The 18,687-nt window shown below is 38.1% G+C and overlaps 1 protein-coding gene across 1 annotated transcript in view; it reads right to left on the reverse strand.

Moving 5' to 3' along the window:
• Positions 1–2,140: 2,140 nt before the first annotated feature.
• The window catches only part of LOC127412254 (uncharacterized), a 47,702-nt gene continuing 31,155 nt past the window's right edge, over positions 2,141–18,687 (reverse strand). The window contains exons 12-15 of the mRNA XM_051648483.1: positions 16,783–17,088; positions 10,237–10,533; positions 4,129–4,440; positions 2,141–3,690 (exon numbers count right to left, since the gene is read on the reverse strand). Coding sequence (XP_051504443.1) covers positions 3,623–3,690; positions 4,129–4,440; positions 10,237–10,533; positions 16,783–17,088 — 983 coding nt within the window. The 3' untranslated portion in view covers positions 2,141–3,622. The remainder of the gene's footprint in view (positions 3,691–4,128; positions 4,441–10,236; positions 10,534–16,782; positions 17,089–18,687) is intronic.

Consider the following 18,687-nt stretch of genomic DNA (forward strand, 5'->3'; position numbering starts at 1 on the left):
CAGAATGAGGGCAATTCGTGAGCGCAGAGTCTTGAGACTCATGCCTTCACAGTGAGGGCAGTCTATCTCCATGAGAGCTAACTCTGTATGGGCACAGCCCAGACAGAGAAAAGCAGCTCTCATGCTGATCTGACGGCGGGATGTGCCTCTTGTACAAGGAACACTTACGGAACGTCTTTAAAAAGATGTGAACATGTAAGCGACTCTTTTATATATATATTTATACACACAATATACAATATACAATTGCTTTATCAGGATACACAACACCTGCCAAAGCGCTGCGGGGAATCAGGACGCTGCGGGGAATCAGGATGCTGAAGCATCCCGTTCACCAGCGAAGCGTCAAGCGGCGAGGCGGAGTGATGTTCTCCGGAACTCTGCAGGGGAGCGGAGAGTCTTCTCATTGCCATGAAGATTTCGCCTGCTGACTCGTGTAGTCGATGGCGAAGCAGTAGAGGGCTTCTAGATGAGAGATGAATCGCTGTCTTGAAGGAAGAAAATGGCATGTGGCATGATGGGATTCTGTTCCTCACATACGTTAGAACACAATGTCAAGTGAACTGAGTTCTCGGCTACATACCTAACCTTGGTTCCCTGAGACGAAGGGAACGAGACATTGCAAATGCTGACCGACTACAAGACTCAGAGTTCTTGAGTGATGCGCTCCTTGTCCCTCAGTCAGAAAATTCTGAGGAATGGTGTTTGTGCACCTGCTTTTATAGCTGACAGCTTCGCGCCTAAAAGGGCGGGGCTCAAACACCACAGCCAATATTAGAATATTGCCATTATTGTAGAGAGGTTTCAACTAGGTCGTGTGGAAGGACAACTCCCCATATGCGTTAGAACGCAATGTCAAGTGTGCTAACTCATAAGGGAAATAATGATTTCTTTGTTCTCCCACGTGCCAAGAAGTCAAAAACCCAAAATTGGAGATAACATCATACAAACTTTATTTTATTGTTTGTTTGCTGCAACGAACTTGCAGCATTTGGAAAAAAAAAAAAAAGCAAATGATAACAGTTGTAAACAACTGAAAAAGTAGCAATCAGTGATTTTAAATATTGAAATGCAATGTGTTTGTATATGAAAAGCAAGGTTAAGAAAAACAAGGAAATGCATTGGAAAAATACATATTAACAAATGAGATATCCCTATTTTGTAAATCAGTAAGAGCACTGTTTTAAGGCCACGATCGACATCTTTATGGTATATAGCTTGGTTCTGAAATTACTGCAGGAATGAAGAATTGCTGACATGTGTAAATTAGTAAGAACAAATACAAACTATTAATTTGCTGTCATTTTAGATTTTCACATCTTATAATGTCTTTCAATAAGACTGAAGAATTTAAATTGGCATTTACAAATCAAAAACGCAGTACTCTGCATCAGCCTTGATTCTGAGGGCCCCTGGTTTCCAACACATCGCTAATAAAGTGCAGGCATTTCTATCGATCAACCAATTTATAATTAGACACATATCATCGACTGTGACTTGGCCAGCAGATCATATGCACAAGAGTTTGTTCATAAACATTTTAACAGGATATTCTGAATCTCTATCATGTAGGACTCCTAAACATGATCTAAGTGGATTGACAGAAACTCTAGATCTGCACAGGTGTCTTGATTGGAGAATTCTGATTAGCACTAGATTTATTATTGATATCTTTATGACTGTGATTTTGCTATCAGAGTTATTATTATTATACACCAGTTATACTGAACTTTTGCTATGCTTCCTTTAATATCCAGACCAAGTATATCTAAATTCCACTTCCATATATTCCATCACAGTGGTAATGAAGAATTGGATGATTGAATGAAGCCACCTTATTAAGATTTTGGGAATGCACATGACACCTGGTGTACCACTCACACTTGTTGACATGAATTCATTATGTGTCTTTATATCTTATATTCTTTTGTTACATAACCTTGTTCCCTGTATCATAATGGCATTTAGTTCTTTAGAGTTCTGTTTTAAATGGTCATTTAAGATGCTGTTCAGGTGTTTCATACAGAGTGAGAACTCCTTCACCTATGGCGATCGGCCCAAACGACCGCACCATTGGAGGTGGCCGAGATTTCTTCAAAGGATCAGATAAGTACATGCTTGTCTTGTTGTTTTACAGCTCCATGATTTAAAAATGGTGCTACTAGAGATGCATCAGGATCAGTAGTGTTGGAATTCCTTTATTAGTCTTTATGACATTGAAATGGTCTATACAGTCTGATGAATTTCTAGATTCGTCTACACGTGAGGAAGAGCTTTCGCAGACCCAAAAATACACAGTTCTGACCTCAAACATGAACAATAACCTGTTAGTGGTGTCAGTTGTTTTAAACTATGTACTAAACCAATAAACAATGTTTAGAGAACTTAGAGAACTTTGCCACACTTTATCTCACGATATTGTATCAATACTTTAGATCCAAGTATTGATATTTTTATTCAGTTATTTGTGTATTCATGTCATGTCCAGTTTAATAAAGAAAAAGCAGATCATCTAAATAAGAGCAAACTCAGAGCGTTCCACATTTCATTACTTTTGTGAGCAAAAATGGACATTATAACTGAAAAATACCCAAATAAATTGAAATTGAATCAAGAGCTTGTGAATCGTTACCGAACTGAATCATGATATTGCGATGTTTCGTTATATATCGAATAGTGACGTATTGTGATACTGTCTTATTGTGAGGTGGCTGACGATACCCAACCCCAAGAGATGTACTGCTGTGGTACAATCTGATCTTCGTATATAATGTCTAATGTTTCTTATTAGATATTTAAAGCTTGCAGACTACAATCACACAATGTTAAAGATATGAAAGTCAAACCGATAATATGATATATGCAGTGAGTAACATTACTGTACACAGGTATAAAATCAAAGATTAGGGTTTAATCATTGATATGTATGATGGCATCCAGTGTTGCATCAACTTTAAAACAGAAACAGGTTTCTTCACACTTTTTACATTTCAGTATCTCAGCTCAACACAGGGCCGGCTCTAGTGTTTTGGGGGCCCTAAGCAGATTTTCAAAATGGGGCCCCCTTCCCTAAAGGTACACCTAACCAAACACCCAACATCAATAACTAAGCAAGATTAAATCTGTGCAAATACACAAGTCAGCTTATTCAAACGTATAAAGTTTAAGCGAAACTATCAACTAGACTGCTAAGTGCTAAGCACCCTCAAACGAATGTTAGAGCACCCTCAATTAAATATGTATGGATAATAATACTATATATTTGCAAAGCATATTTTACATGATTACCAGCGAAAACAGAAACAAAATTCCTGCATCAAAACTAACAAACGTGTATTATTTTGCAAATCAGTGTGTCCTAATTTGCAGATGCAGCATTCTAGTTTCACTTTCATCATTTGATTTGTTAAGACCTCTGCTAGTGCATAAGATAATTTGTAGCAGAATTATGTCATGCAATGCACCACTTGTTGCAAAAACTTTTTTTGTTACTGTAGATTGAATTCAAATGTTGATGATGTAACTGCGATTCACACCAGTGCTGTTGAGCGTCTCTTTTAACTCTTCAAACTGAATGCATGCTCTGATTTTCATTCACTCCATCAGCAGCCTCATTATTCAACTAAGGAACCAACTCTTTCGGAGGCACGTTTATCACTGTTGATTCTTTCTTTTTGCTTCCTGTGGAATCTGTATTAAAAACAATAAGAATCACAGATGATTAAAAGAAAGACAACATAGTGTGTGATTCTACAGTTACACAAACTCAAAGACACACAAGTTCAATAAACATATTTATAATTATTTAAATATAATTATTTACTTGTAGAATGAATTATTGTTATTTTGGGGGCCTTTGTAGAAAATATTTATATGCATGATTAATTGCGATGAATTTCATTAATCTGCATGTCATGTAATTAATTCTATTATTTATTTAAGTCACCTAATTAATATTCATGAGTCAAGCAGATGAGGTTTATGATGCGTCTCCCCCAGTTTTCAGATCATTAACTTAAAATTCAGTTTAATTTAGTGCTTATATGAGGTAACCCTAGGGCATTAAACTGTTGACCGAGTGCTCATTTAAATATGATAATTACTACACTGAAAAATGGAGCTACTCACCACAGACAGCAATATCGAATCTCTTGTGTATATTTGCTCTGCTGTTGATGATCTTTACATCATATTCTCCAGAGTCTGTAATTCTGCCATTTTGGATGGTGAGAGATCCAGTCTTTAGGTTCACATGCAATCTGTCTCTGAATTTTCCACCAAGAACATCTTCATATGAGATATTTCCATCATTTTGTTTTTTGTTAGCTATGACAGTGTTTTCAAATCTCCACACTATTATAGCATCTTTCTGTATTTCAGTAAACATGTACAGAATAACAGAATGTCCCTCCTGCACCTGCTTTCTGAACACTTTATCACCTGGAGAACAAACAGTCACAGTTACTCAGACATAAAGATATAAAACAGTCAGTAACATCAGTAAGTATTAAACTGAGATTATTGAACCTCATGTAACTTATAGTCTACATTTCATTTCTACAATGTTCAGATTGCTATTCAGATCTTGGTAAATTTTTATGGATTCCTCAATTTGTATGGATGTAATGGTACTTTGTTGCATGATAAACAGCACGGGGGAATTTTGTAGCAATAAAAGGCTAATAATAATAATAATAATAAATCTAGCTGCAAGCAGCAATTATTGCATGTGTCACAAGATGTTAAAGAATTATTCAGATAGCTTGTAAGCACCTAAAATAGAGATAAAGCAATATAATAATATTTATTCATTTTAATTTATTTTTGTATGATATTTATTATGGTTTGGTCTCCATGAATAAAATTAACAACAGCAATTACAGGGCCAAGCACACAATCAACATGCAAGGAAATATGATTGGACATCACTAATAATAATTTTGAAGGTGCTATATGTAAGACTGACAACAAGCGTTTGAAATGGGTACTGCAGTCCAAATTCAAAATATTGGAGAGTTGTCTGCCCCGCCCCAGACTCGAAGCTCATGTGGGTTGCCAGAATGTTGACATGCAAATTAGCCAATTCAGCATCCGTTTTAAAGGATTTCTGGGCTTTAAGCTGTCTCCATCTTCCAAAGGCATCTCCAATATTTGTCCTTGTTTTACTACACCTCTTGTCATGGTGGTTTTTAGACGGATGGCGAGGCTTTTTAGGTCGGGTGGAATCTGTAATCTCTGATCCAGTTCGTTTGCTGGCTTCCATGGCTGCAGCATGCAGTGTTGTTTGCCTGCAAACTTGTTTAAATCTGGCAACCCGGCGGTGTCGAATCACACAGGTCAAAACATAAACAGAAATTCTGGCCCGAATGGAAACTTCAAAGTAGAATATACTGGCTGTAGTATTGTTATCGGAGAAGCCAGTATTTCAACTTAGCATGTTTCCTAATTCTCTAATGACATATTATGGTCATTTTTTGATTTAGTACAGTAAAAATATTACATATAACACCTTTAAGAAAAGCTGTATAAAAGAAATAAGTAGAAATTGTTATTTATTATAACTTTTGATCAATAGGTGGCAGACTCAGATGATTTCTGAGCATCTTGCCATCTAATTCGTTGGTGAGCTGTTCGAGAACCGTTTAGTCTATCGAAAAGCATTTGATATCTTTTTGTTGTGAGTTTCCCTAGATTATACACGACAAATTTCATGCAAATCAAACTTACAGCCTAAGAGAAGTTAGAAAAAGTAGTTTTTCAATGAAATTCAAAATGGCGGACAGGAAGTATGGCCAATTGTGGCAAATTGGGTATCATTGTACTCGGCATGACCCAAGGAATCTAAAGAGAGCAGTATCAGGATGACAGGCCAAATTAATCAAATGTTATAAGCATTTCCACACATTTCATTATAACTTCTGACCACAAGGTGGTGCTGGCCCTAAACTGTATTGGCTCTCTCAAGACATGGTGGCGATGATGTATACCAAGTTTCGTAACGATATGCCGATGCATTTGTAAAATACAGAACTTTATGAGCAAATTCAACATGGCTGATGCTTAATATGGCCGACACAGGAAAATTGGGTATCACTCGATACGATATGCCCCAAGGAATCTAAAGAGGCCAGTCTCATGATTTCATGCAAAACTGTTCATAAGTTATAAGCAAAAAAATCATTTTTTTCATATTTTATGACCACTAGGTGGTGCTGTGCCGAAACTGTGCAGGTACCCTCAGGTCATGGTTGTGATGGGATTAGGGTTGCGCGGTTTACCGGTACTAACAAAGTATCGCAATACCCAAAAAATTTATATGGTACGATATCATCTTGTTGCTAATTTCGGTACCATATTACAGTATGCTGTCATTAGCAAAATTATATGAGATGTGACAGTTTTGAGATGAAATCACTGACAATTTGAAAATAAAATAAAAAACCTCTGGATATGGCCAAGCGTGATCATTAAACAGCAGGGAAGTTGTAATTTAATTCAATATCAGGGTTTCTGCTGGTTTTATGAAGCTAAATTTAAGAGATTTTAAAGACATTTTTAAGACCAACTAAAGAAAATTTAAGGAATCAATGTGTGTGTGTGTGTGTGTGTGTTGGTGTTTTCTTAAATGAGGGATCATAAAAATTGCATATTGTTTTTATTTAGTACTGCCCCGAAGAAGCTATTTGACATAACATCCTCACATATATTCCACACTACAAAATAATAACTGAATTTACACACATGATCCTGTTCAGAAGTTTGCATTCCCTTGGTTTCTAATATGGTGTGTTGCTTTCTCGATGATCAATGACTCTTTGTGTAATAACTGTTGATGAATCCCTGCTTTGTCCTGAGCAGTGAAGATGTCCACTTTTCTTAAGAAAAAACCCAACTACAGTAAAATTATTTGGTTTCTCAGCATCTTCTGCACATATGAGTTCTTCCCAACAGTGGCTATATATGAGGTCCAGATTACTAATACACAACTATTACAAAAGGTGCAAACAATTATTGATGCTCAAGAAGGAACACAAGAAGATCCAAGGGGTCAAACTTTTGAACAGGATGATTTGTGTAAATAAGAGTATATTTTGTGTTATGTAGCTTTTGAAGGGCAGTCCTACATAAAAAATATAATCTCTTATAGGCTATTTGGGATAAGGGGTATGGAAATTTATAAAAACAAAAGGGTTATGCAAACTTCTGCACTTAACTGTATAGGCTATACAGTTTGTGAAAATCTTATATTTTATTTTAGATTTAGTTTTTTCATGATTTAACCACATTTTAGCTTTTTTTAATGTACAAATTCCATGTAGCCTATCCTATCCATATGATGTCATATTGCATGTGTAATTACGAAATGACTTGTCATGTCAGGTACAAATTTTAACACAAAATTCACAACATTGTAACCAAAAATTCAAAATACAACCCCCACATCTCAACATATAAGTGCTTGTACTACGTAAAAATTGTAGTGTAGCTGTCTAAATGTGACATTGTCTGATTTACCTCTGTGATCGTGGAGAAATGAACGTTACAGAAAAATACTCGCTTACATATTCACGTGCTGCACGAAGAAATGGATTGGCTTCTTTCAGCTCGTTGTTGAAAACAAATTTTTTTTTGGTGCATTTCTACTTGTGCTGACTGACAGGATGACAAGGAGTGCGCGCCAAGCGTATGACGTCATTGCCATGGTATCCAGATACATTTTAGCAGATTTGCAGAAAGACTAGAATGGAAGTATCGTCAAATCAACATAAAATGCTTCGAAATTGCTTCTCTTCTCTGCAAACGATACCAAAGACAACAGCGAGAAGGAAAATGAGTACATCAAATGTAAGTAGAAAAAAAATCTGTGAGCCTACCAGCTGAAACCAGGACATAATTACAATGTTTAGAGAATTGTCGGGACACCGGGACACACCTCTTCAAAACGGGACTTAAGGTCACCCTACTTAAACGCAACGAGAAAACAATCCCTCATACAACATTTAATGCCATGACCTAATGAATTAAAGACTTTTTGTTCCGATTTAAGACCTTTTTAAGGCCTTATTTTGCGGAAGGGCGAATTAAGACTTTTTAAGACCTTTTTAAGACCTGCGGAAATCCTGTTATAGTCACGTGCACTGCACGCTTCAGAATGAACAAGAGATCTCGCACCAGGAGTATCCCAGCATTAATGGGAAGTCTGATATAACTAACCCGTCAAAACAGGAAGAACTCAAAGATCTGTCAAAATAAAAGTCCCACTTAAATGAAAGCTCTATTCAACTGGATGCGTGAAATTGAAGACAGAAAAATATAACTATTGTATAAAAATGTAATATTCAAAAAGTAGCAATAATACTCATAATAACAATTTTATAATATTAAATGGTTGTTTTATTATTATTATTATTATTATTATTATTATATGTAAGCAACATCACAAATGCACGTGTATTATCAGCATGTTGTGATTCAGCCATAACAGCCTTGTGCCACAGGTAATCAGATTTTTTTTCATTAAAGTTTTCATTAATACTGTGAAGCTCTGTTGTGCAGCATTTTGTTTCACCCAAAAAAATAAAAAATAATAATAAAAAAAAAAAAATATATATATATATATATATATATATATATATATATATATATATATATATATATATATATTTTTTTTTTTTAAATTTAAGCTGTATGTATCAATTTGATTAAACCCCATTTGATCATAACATTTAATTAAAACATTTAATATGGAATCCAGAAAAATGGAAAATGCACAGTTTGTATCTGTGATATTTTATGTCGTTTTCTGTGTCATTTCATACAAAATCTAAGGCTTTTATTTGTTGATTATAGTCTTGATTTAGTATCGATACTGAAGTACCAGGGCTGGTATCGTACTGAAGCCAAAATGTTGGTATCGGAGCAACCCTATTACACATACCACGTTTCATGTCAATACGCAAAAGCATTGCGAAGTTACAGCTTTGCGTCCATTTTGGCGTGCTCACAGTCAAATTCATTGATGTGTTAATCGAGAGCGGTTTGGTTGATCAAAAACTTCTAATAACTTTTTGTCACCAGTGTCCCCAGATGATACATGACAATTTTTGTGTAAATCAGACATACGGCCTAGGACGAGTTTGAAAAAGTAAGTTTTGCAAATGATCAAAGCGAGAAAACGAAGGGGCGGAGCAAAAATTTGACAAGGTAAAATGATTCAGAAGGAATCAGGAAGGAATCACAGGAAAAAATAATTTTCTTTCTAGGCTTTATGGTTCAAAAGTTATGGTCAAAAATGTTGTTTTTGAAATGTTGAAATTTAATTGTTTTGTTTACTATAGCACCAACCTTAGGCCGATCTGGGCGAGCCTGTGTACCTGAGTAGCGAGCAATAGTACTATCTTCCCACCAAGTTTCAAGTCTCTAGGCCTTACGGTTTGGTCTGCACGATCAGTTTTAACAGAGACAAATTATAATAAAAGCCCTTCGGGCTTGAACCCCTAATCATCATCATCATAATCATAAAATACACCTAAAATACTTGCAAAGATGCTTTTTAGGGGGGTCCGAAAATAACGCTTGAATCTGACCCTGCCGATGAGATATTAACTTTCTTTTTGAATTCTGGATTCATCTGGAAAAATCACATTCCGAAATTATGAATTTTGTTATTTTATTATTCATATTTTTCTCTCTCTTTTATTTTCTAAGTTCAATACTTGTTTCTAAATTGCACAGTACTTTGGTTTAACTCAATGGGTGCCCAATGTTCCCTGTGAGCATGAGGTCATGAGCACCCAACAGATGCCACCTAGAGCATTTCTGCCATAGCATATCAAAACAAAAACATTATTTTTTGCATTCAATAAGCATTCAAATCAATTATTGAACGAACAAATACTTATTTTGAATTTCAAATAATCCGTCTCAAAAATCTGAGGGGCTCTGAGGGAGTGACTTCAAACAAGATTAAACTTGTCGTCAATACTGGTGTATGGTAACTCATTAGAGAAAAAAATATTTAGCATCACTCAGATGTGAAAATCAAGTGAACCTGGAGCACTTTGTGTTCAGAATGGATGTTTTTAGTGATCTGCACCACAGAATGAAAGCAATCTGTACTCAGACCACCTCAAGAGATGGTCTTGCATCGGTTTAAAGGTTTGTTCATCATAAAGTGTGAAAACACTTTAAATTACAGAACATAAAAAACTGTTCAAAGAGCTCTGATCTACTCACCATCGACAGTCACAAATAATCTCTTGTATGTGATCTCTCCACTGCTGCCGCTGATGATCTTCAGTGTATAAAATCCAGAGTCTGTGCTTTTAGTGTTTGTGATGGTGAGACATCCAGCAGTCTGACCCACCAGCAGTCTGCCTCCTCTGAATCTCTCATCAACTGGTGTGATCTCCCCTCTTCTGATTTCAGCTATGAGAGTGTCTTCATAATACATGTTCAGATCATCTCTCTGTATATGAGTATCAGAGGTGCATAGAGTGACAGATTCTCCCTTCATCACTGACATCTCTTTATCTGTATCAACACCAGACAGAAGAGAGGAATATAGGAGACAAATGTTGACATTAGAACAGGTGAATGTGTTCAATGCACTGAAAACTGAACAGGAATATTTAAGTGCCAACAAAACATCAGAGGTATCTCTCCAGCTGTATCATCCCTCTGTACTTCATCAAACAATCTCCCTCCATCACTGACACTGACCAGCAGTAAGCGGTAATCTACTATGACTACTGGGCAAACATTATGTCACCTAATTCTAAACCTTATCTGTCTGACTCATGAATATCATGCGTTTTCTCCAGTTTTCAGATTGTTAACAGAATGTATCCAGAGCTGGGCGGATTACATCAGAATTGTAATCTGGTACTGATTACAAATTACATGACTAAAATTGTAATTAGTAACGTAATATCTTAGATTACTGTTTTCAGGTAATCTAATATGATGCCTTTTGGATTACTTTTGGATTAGCTTTGACCTAACGTTTGTTTATTTGATGTCACATGCATTTGAGTAGGATAATCATGTACCATTCTGACATAATGTTGCTTAAATGTATTTAAGAAAACTTAATTGATGAATGAAAATGTGAGAATTGACTTTTTTTTTTTTTTACTCGCTATTTGTCTGTTAATGGGCGAAACAAAAAAGGCACTAAAAGAGTCTTGAAATACAAAAACATATTTTAACTACATACCATCAACATACCTATTTAGAAGAAGATTAATGTGCATTTCTTATTCAGTTTCGTCATTACAAGCACCATCCATGTGAGGTAGCGGATCAGACCAGCTATAGTTTAAAATTGTCTTAAAAGTGACTGCAAAAGCACACTCATGTACAGTTTTAAAACTGAGTACAATAGCAATTTGCGAAACTAAACCTAACTTTACCGTGCTAATGTGATCGGTTTGGAATTTGTCTGTGGATTCGATTGTGAATATAAAATTATGTGTATTTTGGCATTTTGATTTATACTTAGAGCAGTGGTTCCTAACCCAGTTCCTGGAGGCCCCCCAACACTACACATTTTGGATATCTCCCTTATCAAACACACCTGATTCAGCTCATCAGCTCATTAGTGGAGACTCTGAGACCTGAATTGGGTGTGTCAGAAAAGGGAGATCTACAAAATGTGCAGTGTTGGGGGGCCTCCAGGAACAGGGTTGGGAACCACTGACTTAGAGTAAGGGGAATCAATAAATTATCAACAATTTACTGTAGTTTTCTGAATAATATGTAATCATGTAATCCATACAAAAGTAACTAATCTGATTACAAGTATTTTAAAATATAATTAAATCTAATCTCAGTACTTAATCTAATCAAGTACTTGAATTTGTAATTTGATTACCCCATCCAGATTACATGTAATCCATTACTATCCAGCACTGTGGGTGTATGTATCAATGTATCAATGTATCAACTTAAATTCAGAGGTAACTTCAGGACATTAAACTGTTGACAGAAAGCATTTGACAGAATATTTAATAGGGGTGTGACGAGATCTCGTGACCATATTTCTCGTTGAGGTGAAAAGCTGTCTCACGATATCAGCATGATGGAGTGTGAGGGTGAAATTAGCATAGAAGATGCCCCCGCCACTTTTAAATCGTTTGTGTGGCAGCATTTTAGGTACCCGGTGGAAACAATAAACGGCAACAGAGTGACAGACAAGACACGAACAAAGGCTGTCTCTCGTTTGGAAGGCTGTGTCCTCCGGAGGTCGCATTTATCAGCCGCATACGTCATCGAGGCTGTCTCGTTTCATTTTTTTTTTCCATTTTTTTTTTTTATCTGTTGTCAATGCCTTTTATGTACATGCACTTACATTTATACAATTGTTAACCTTTTTTGCATTCCCGATAAAAAAAATAATAATAAAAAAAAAGAAACGAGAGAGCCTCGATGACATATGCGGCCGACAAATGCGACCTCCGGAGGACGCAGCCTTCCAAACGAGACACAGCCAATATGTAAGCACTGTAAGAAAATAGTGCCGTACACCGCGGCTAACACGAGCACTATGCAAAGACACCTACAGAACCACCGCAGCTCTCAACTAAAATCAACCAGGTCTGAAGAGACTCATGTGATATCATACAGGAGAGAAGCCAGTCAGTTGAGTTTGTGGCAAAACCTTTTACAGTGCTTGCATACTGTTCTGTCTTTTACTGCATATGATAATTCATACTGAAGTGACATTCATTACAAGATGATTAGTTAAAACATTTCAAAATACACCTGCATTGTTTTGCATTTTGTGACTTTCAGTCGAATAAAAGACTATTTTTCCAGTCATGCTGGCACCACGGATGGCTGCCTCGGTGTGGAGCTCCTCAGTTCTTTTGTTGTTTTTTTTGTTTGACATGCGTTTAGTAATCTTTTTACAGTCAGTTTTAACAGAGACGAACTGCTGAACATTTGACAGCATGTTCCAGACAATCTTTTCCCGGTTTTCGAATATTCAGACGTTTTGCTAGACATTTTAGTTGGAGGCGCAGCTCTGCTGTTCAAGAGGCGCAGGCGAGGGAGACGAGCCGGTGCGCTGGTCAAACTCCATCGGCATGGATTTCGAACAGCGCTGCCGAGTATTCACTTAGTGAATCTCCGCTCTCTTCCTAACAAAACGGACGAACTACATCTCCTCACCTGCACAAACAAGGACTTTTCAACCTCTGCTGCCTTGTGCTTCACAGAAACCTGGATGAGTGAAGCCATTCCGGACAGCGCCTTACATCTGCCAGGCTTCCGGCTGTTCAGAGCGGATCGTGGAGTTAACGGGGAAAACGAGAGGTGGTGAAACATGCTTTTACATCAATGAAAGTTGGTGTACAGATGTAACAACGTTAAAGAGGATGTGCTGTCCTAATTTGGAAGCGCTCTTTATTAACTGTAAGCCTTTCTACTCGCCGCAGGAGTTTTCCTCGTTTATTCTGGTGAGTGTGTATATCACGCCAAATGCGTGTTTGAACACAGCGCTGCAACAGCTGGCTGATCAAATCACAGACATGGAACAAAAATACCCGGACTCAGTTATTATTATTCTTGGGGATTTTAACAAAGCAAATCTCACACGTGAACTGCCCAAATACAAACAGCACATCACATGCTCCAACAGAGGCAGGAACATACTGGATCATTGCTACACAACAATAAAGGATGCATATCGCTCTGTCCCTAGAGCAGATTTGGGACCCTCTGATCACTGTCTGGTTCATCTTCTTCCAACCTACAGGCAGAAATTAAATTCAACCAAGCCAGTAGTAAGGACTGTAAAGAGATGGACCAACAAAGCAGAGCTGGAACTACAAGCCTGCTTCGATTGCATGGTTTGGAGTGTTTTTGAGGCTTAGCCACAGACCTGGATGAGCTCACAGATACTGTTACATCATATCTCAGTTTCTGTGAGGATATGTGCATTCCTACAAGGACTTATTTAAAGTTCAACAACGACAAACTGTGGTTTACAGCAGAGCTCATGCAGCTTCGTCAGGCCAAAGAGGATGCTTACAGGGGTGGGGATAAAGTCTTGTACAATCAGGCCAGGAACACACTGGAAATCAGAGTGGCTAAAAGAAGATACTCTGAGAAGCTGAAAAACAAGTTTTCAGCTAACGACCCTGCATCAGTGTGGAGTGGCATGAAACAACTCACAAATTACAGGACTCCTGCCCCCAACCCTGTGGTGGAACAACAACTGGCTAATGACCTGAATGTGTTCTACTGCAGATTTGAGAGGCCCAATCTCACACCCCACACCCACTCTGACCTTCACTTCACACAAACACCAACACCTCCTGCAACACCCCTCCTCCCACCTCCTGCTACTCAACCTGCACTTAAGATCTGTGAAGATGATGTGAGCCGCGTCTTTCGGAAACAAAAGACGAGGAAGGCTTCAGGCCCAGATGGCGTCTTACCAGCGTGTCTTCGATCCTGTGCTAACCAGCTGGCCCCCATCTTCACACAGATCTTCAATAGATCACTGGAGCAGTGTGAAGTCCCATGCTGCTTCAAACGCTCAATCATCATTCCTGTCCCAAAGAAACCAAAAATCACAGGACTTAATGACTACAGACCTGTTGCCCTGACGTCTGTGGTCATGAAATCATTTGAGAGACTGGTGTTGGCCCACCTGAAGAACATCACAGGACCCTTTCTAGATCCCCTTCAATTTGCTTATCAAGCAAACAGGTCTGTGGATGATGCAGTCAACACAGGATTGCATCATATCCTGCCACATTTGGACAGACCAGGGACATATGCAAGGATCCTTTTTGTGGACTCCAGTTCAGCTTTCAACACCATCATCCCAGCTATACTCCAGAATAAATTACACCAACTCTCTGTTCCCATGTCTATCTGTCAGTGGATTACCAGCTTTCTGATGGACAGGCAGCAGCTTGTGAGACAGGGGAAACTCACTTCTAGCACCTGTACAATCAGCACTGGTGCCCCCCAGGGATGTGTGCTCTCCCTACTAATCTTCTCTCTCTACACCAATGACTGCATCACCAAGGACCCCTCTGTCAAGCTCCTGCAGTTTGCAGACGACACCACTGTCATCGGCCTCATCCGAGATGACGATGAGTCTGCATACAGAAGGGAGGTTAAACAGCTGGCTGTCTGGTGCAGTCAAAACAACCTTGAGCTGAACACGCTCAAAACGGTGGAGATGATTGTGGACTTTAGGAGGAACACCCCAACACTGACCCACCTCACCATTCGAAACAGCACTGTGGCAGCAGTGGAGTCATTCAGGTTCCTGGGCACTACCATCTCACAGGACCTGAAGTGGAAGACCCACATTGACTCCATTGTGAAAAAGGCCCAGCAGAGGTTGTACTTCCTTCACCAGCTGATGAAATTCAACCTGCCACAGGCGCTGCTGATACAGTTTTAATCAGCAGTCATTGAGTCTGTCCTCTGCACTTCAGTAACTGTCTGGTTTGGTTCAGCTACATAATCAGACTACAAAGGACAGTTCGGACCGCTGAGAGAATTATTGGTTGCCCCCCCCCCCCCTTCAAGAACTATACACTTCCAGAGTGAGGAAAAATGCTGGAAAAATCACTCTGGACACCACTCACCTTGCCCATTACCTTTCTGAACTGTTGCCTTCTGGCCGACGCTTCAGAACTTTGAGCACCAGAACTGTCAGGCACAGGAACAGTTTTTTCCCTCAGGCTATCCATCTCATGAACAGTTAAATTGCCCCATTGAGCAATAACTATGTGCAATACACAGTTTAGTCTTTTTTATATTCATCCAACACATCCAACCTCTTCTGCCATTTCATTCCTCTAAAAAACAAAACAAAAAAAAAAACAAAAAAAAAAAAACATTTGCACAGTACATAACAGATTTGTATTTGCACTGTACATAACAGATTGTATTAGATTTGCACTACCCATGTGTATGTATGTATGTGTGTGTCTGTACATATGTGTATAATTAGTTTTATTTTTTATTTTTTATTATTATCTATGTCTTGCTGCTGTTTTTGTATTGTTGTACACTGGAAGCTCCTGTCACCAAGACAAATTCCTTGTGTGTAAGCATACTTGGCAATAAAGCTGATTCTGATTCTGATATACACTACCGGTCAAAAGTTTTGAAACACTTGACTGAAATGTTTCTCATGATCTTAAAAATCTTTTGATCTGAAGGCGTATGCTTAAATGTTTGAAATTAGTTTTGTAGACAAAAATATAATTGTGCCACCATATTAATTTATTTCATTACAAAACTCAAATTTATTTAAAAAAAAGTTTTTTAAATTGATGACTTGGACCAAATAATAAAGAAAAGCAGCCAATAAGTGCCCAACATAGATGGGAACTCCTTCAATACTGTTTAAAAAGCATCCCAGGGTGATACCTCAAGAAGTTGGTTGAGAAAATGTCAAGAGTACATGTCTGCAAATTCTAGAGTGACTACTTTGAAGATGCTAAAATATAACACAGTTTTGATTTATTTTGGATTTTGTTTAGTCACAACATAATTCCCATAGTTCCATTTATGTTATTCCATAGTTTTGATGACTTTACTATTATTCTAAAATGTGAAGAAAAAAAATTATAATAAAGAATGAGTAAGTGTTTCAAAACTTTTGACCGGTAGTGTATATAGTGTTAAAATATCGTCTCGTCTCGTTCTTGTGAACCCAGTATCGTGTATCGTCTCGTGAGCTAAGTGTATCGGCACACCCCTAATATTTAAATATAATTAATACATTGAAAAACTTGAACTACTTACCATAGACAGTAACCTTGAATCTCTTCTGTATATTTGCTCTAGTGCTGTTGATATTTATGTCAAATACTCCAGAGTCTGTAATTCTGCTGTTTGGGATGGTAAAAGATCCAGTCTTTAAGTTCACATGCAATCTGCCTTTGAACATCCCACCAAGAACATCTTCATATGAGATATTTCCATCATTTTGTTTTTTGTTAGCTATGACAGTGTTTTCAAATTTCACTATTACAGCATCTTTCTGTATTTCAGTAGTGTTTAGAGTCAAAGAAACTCCCTCCATCATCCGCTTTCTGAACACTTTATCACCTGGAGAACAAACAAACAGTCACAGTTACTCAGACATAAAGATATAAAACAGTCAGTAACATCAGTAAATATTAAACTGAGATCCCCTTTATGAGATACCCTCATGTCACTTACAGTCTACATTTCATTTCTACGATGTTCACATTGCTATTCAGATCTTGGTCTAAAGCCACACCTTAAAGGAAAAGTTCACCAAAATGTATGTCTTTCTTTCTTCTGAGGAGCTCAAATGAAGACATTTTGATGAAGATATGATGGGAATATTTCCATTCAAATGCAAGTCAATACAGACTAAAATTTTGCAGCTCCAAAAGCACATAAAGGCAGCATAAAAGTGATCTATACGACTCCAGCAGTTTAATCAATGTCTTCTGAAGTGTTATGATTGCTTTAGGTGAGAAAAAAATTCTCACTCTTTTTTTTTTTTTTTTTTAAATTATTAAAAAAAGTTTAACTCCTAAAGACATGAATTGTAATATATGTAGGAAATCATGAGCACTCGCAATAAAATGAAGAGTCCAGGGGGCCTGGGTAGCTCAGTGGTAAAAACACTGGCTACCACCCCTGGAGTTCTTTAGTTCGCTAGTTTGAATCCCAGGGAGTGACTCAAGCCAGGTCTCCTAAGCAACCAAATTGGCCCGGTTGCTAGAGAGGGTAGAGTCACATGGGGTAACCTCCTCGTGGTCACTATAATGTGGTTAGTGCTCGGTGGGGCGCGTGATGGGTTGAGCGTGGATGCCGCGGTGGATGGCGTGAAGCCTCCACACGTGCTATGTCTCCGTGGCAATGCATTCAACAAGCCACGTGATAAGATGTGCGGGTTGATGGTCTCAGACGTGGAGGCAGCTGGGATTCATCCTCCGCCACCCGGACTGAGGCGACTCACTACATGACCACAAGGACTTAAAAGCACATTGGGAATTGGGCATTCCAAGTTGGGAGAAAAAGGGGGTAAAATCCTAAAATGAAGACTCCAGTCATATCAGAAACCTTATAAAAGCTGTTTTATTCTACATGGAGAGGGTCCGCACATGGGGGCTGCCATGTTAGAATCACATGACCAGCCGAATACTACTCGATTAATCTCAGTAACCATCCTGTTATTTGACACTTTCACTCGTTGATTAAAGTAATCATGGCTGACTGTGAATACTACATTTCTACAACAGCATCTGAAACTGAAAACTATTGATTTTAAATGATGCTGCATCCAAGCCACTAGGTGTCAGCGTATGTCCAAGATGACACAAAGACAAAAGTTACAGAGTGCCTCTGCACTATAAATCTTTACTTCTGGCCAGCTCTCTTACTTGCGTTCACGAGAGAACCGAGTTCACACAACCTCTCAAGCGAACATGCCAACATGCTTACATCACGTGAGAGGCCACATGAACTTGGTCCTCTCGTGAATGCTCATAGGATAGATGGCCAGAAGTAAAGATTTATATATAGTGAAAAAGGACTTATAGGCTCATTTGAAATGCCAAACACAGCGCTCCAGACTGCAACTAAATGATCACATTTTGCGACCATTTTTCCCACCGGTGCAACAACATTTTTTTATAGGTTGCATTGGTGAAAAGCCCAAATATCTCACGA

The sequence above is a fragment of the Myxocyprinus asiaticus genome, chromosome 2 (assembly GCF_019703515.2).
Source record: "Myxocyprinus asiaticus isolate MX2 ecotype Aquarium Trade chromosome 2, UBuf_Myxa_2, whole genome shotgun sequence".
Lineage (NCBI taxonomy): Eukaryota > Metazoa > Chordata > Actinopteri > Cypriniformes > Catostomidae > Myxocyprinus > Myxocyprinus asiaticus.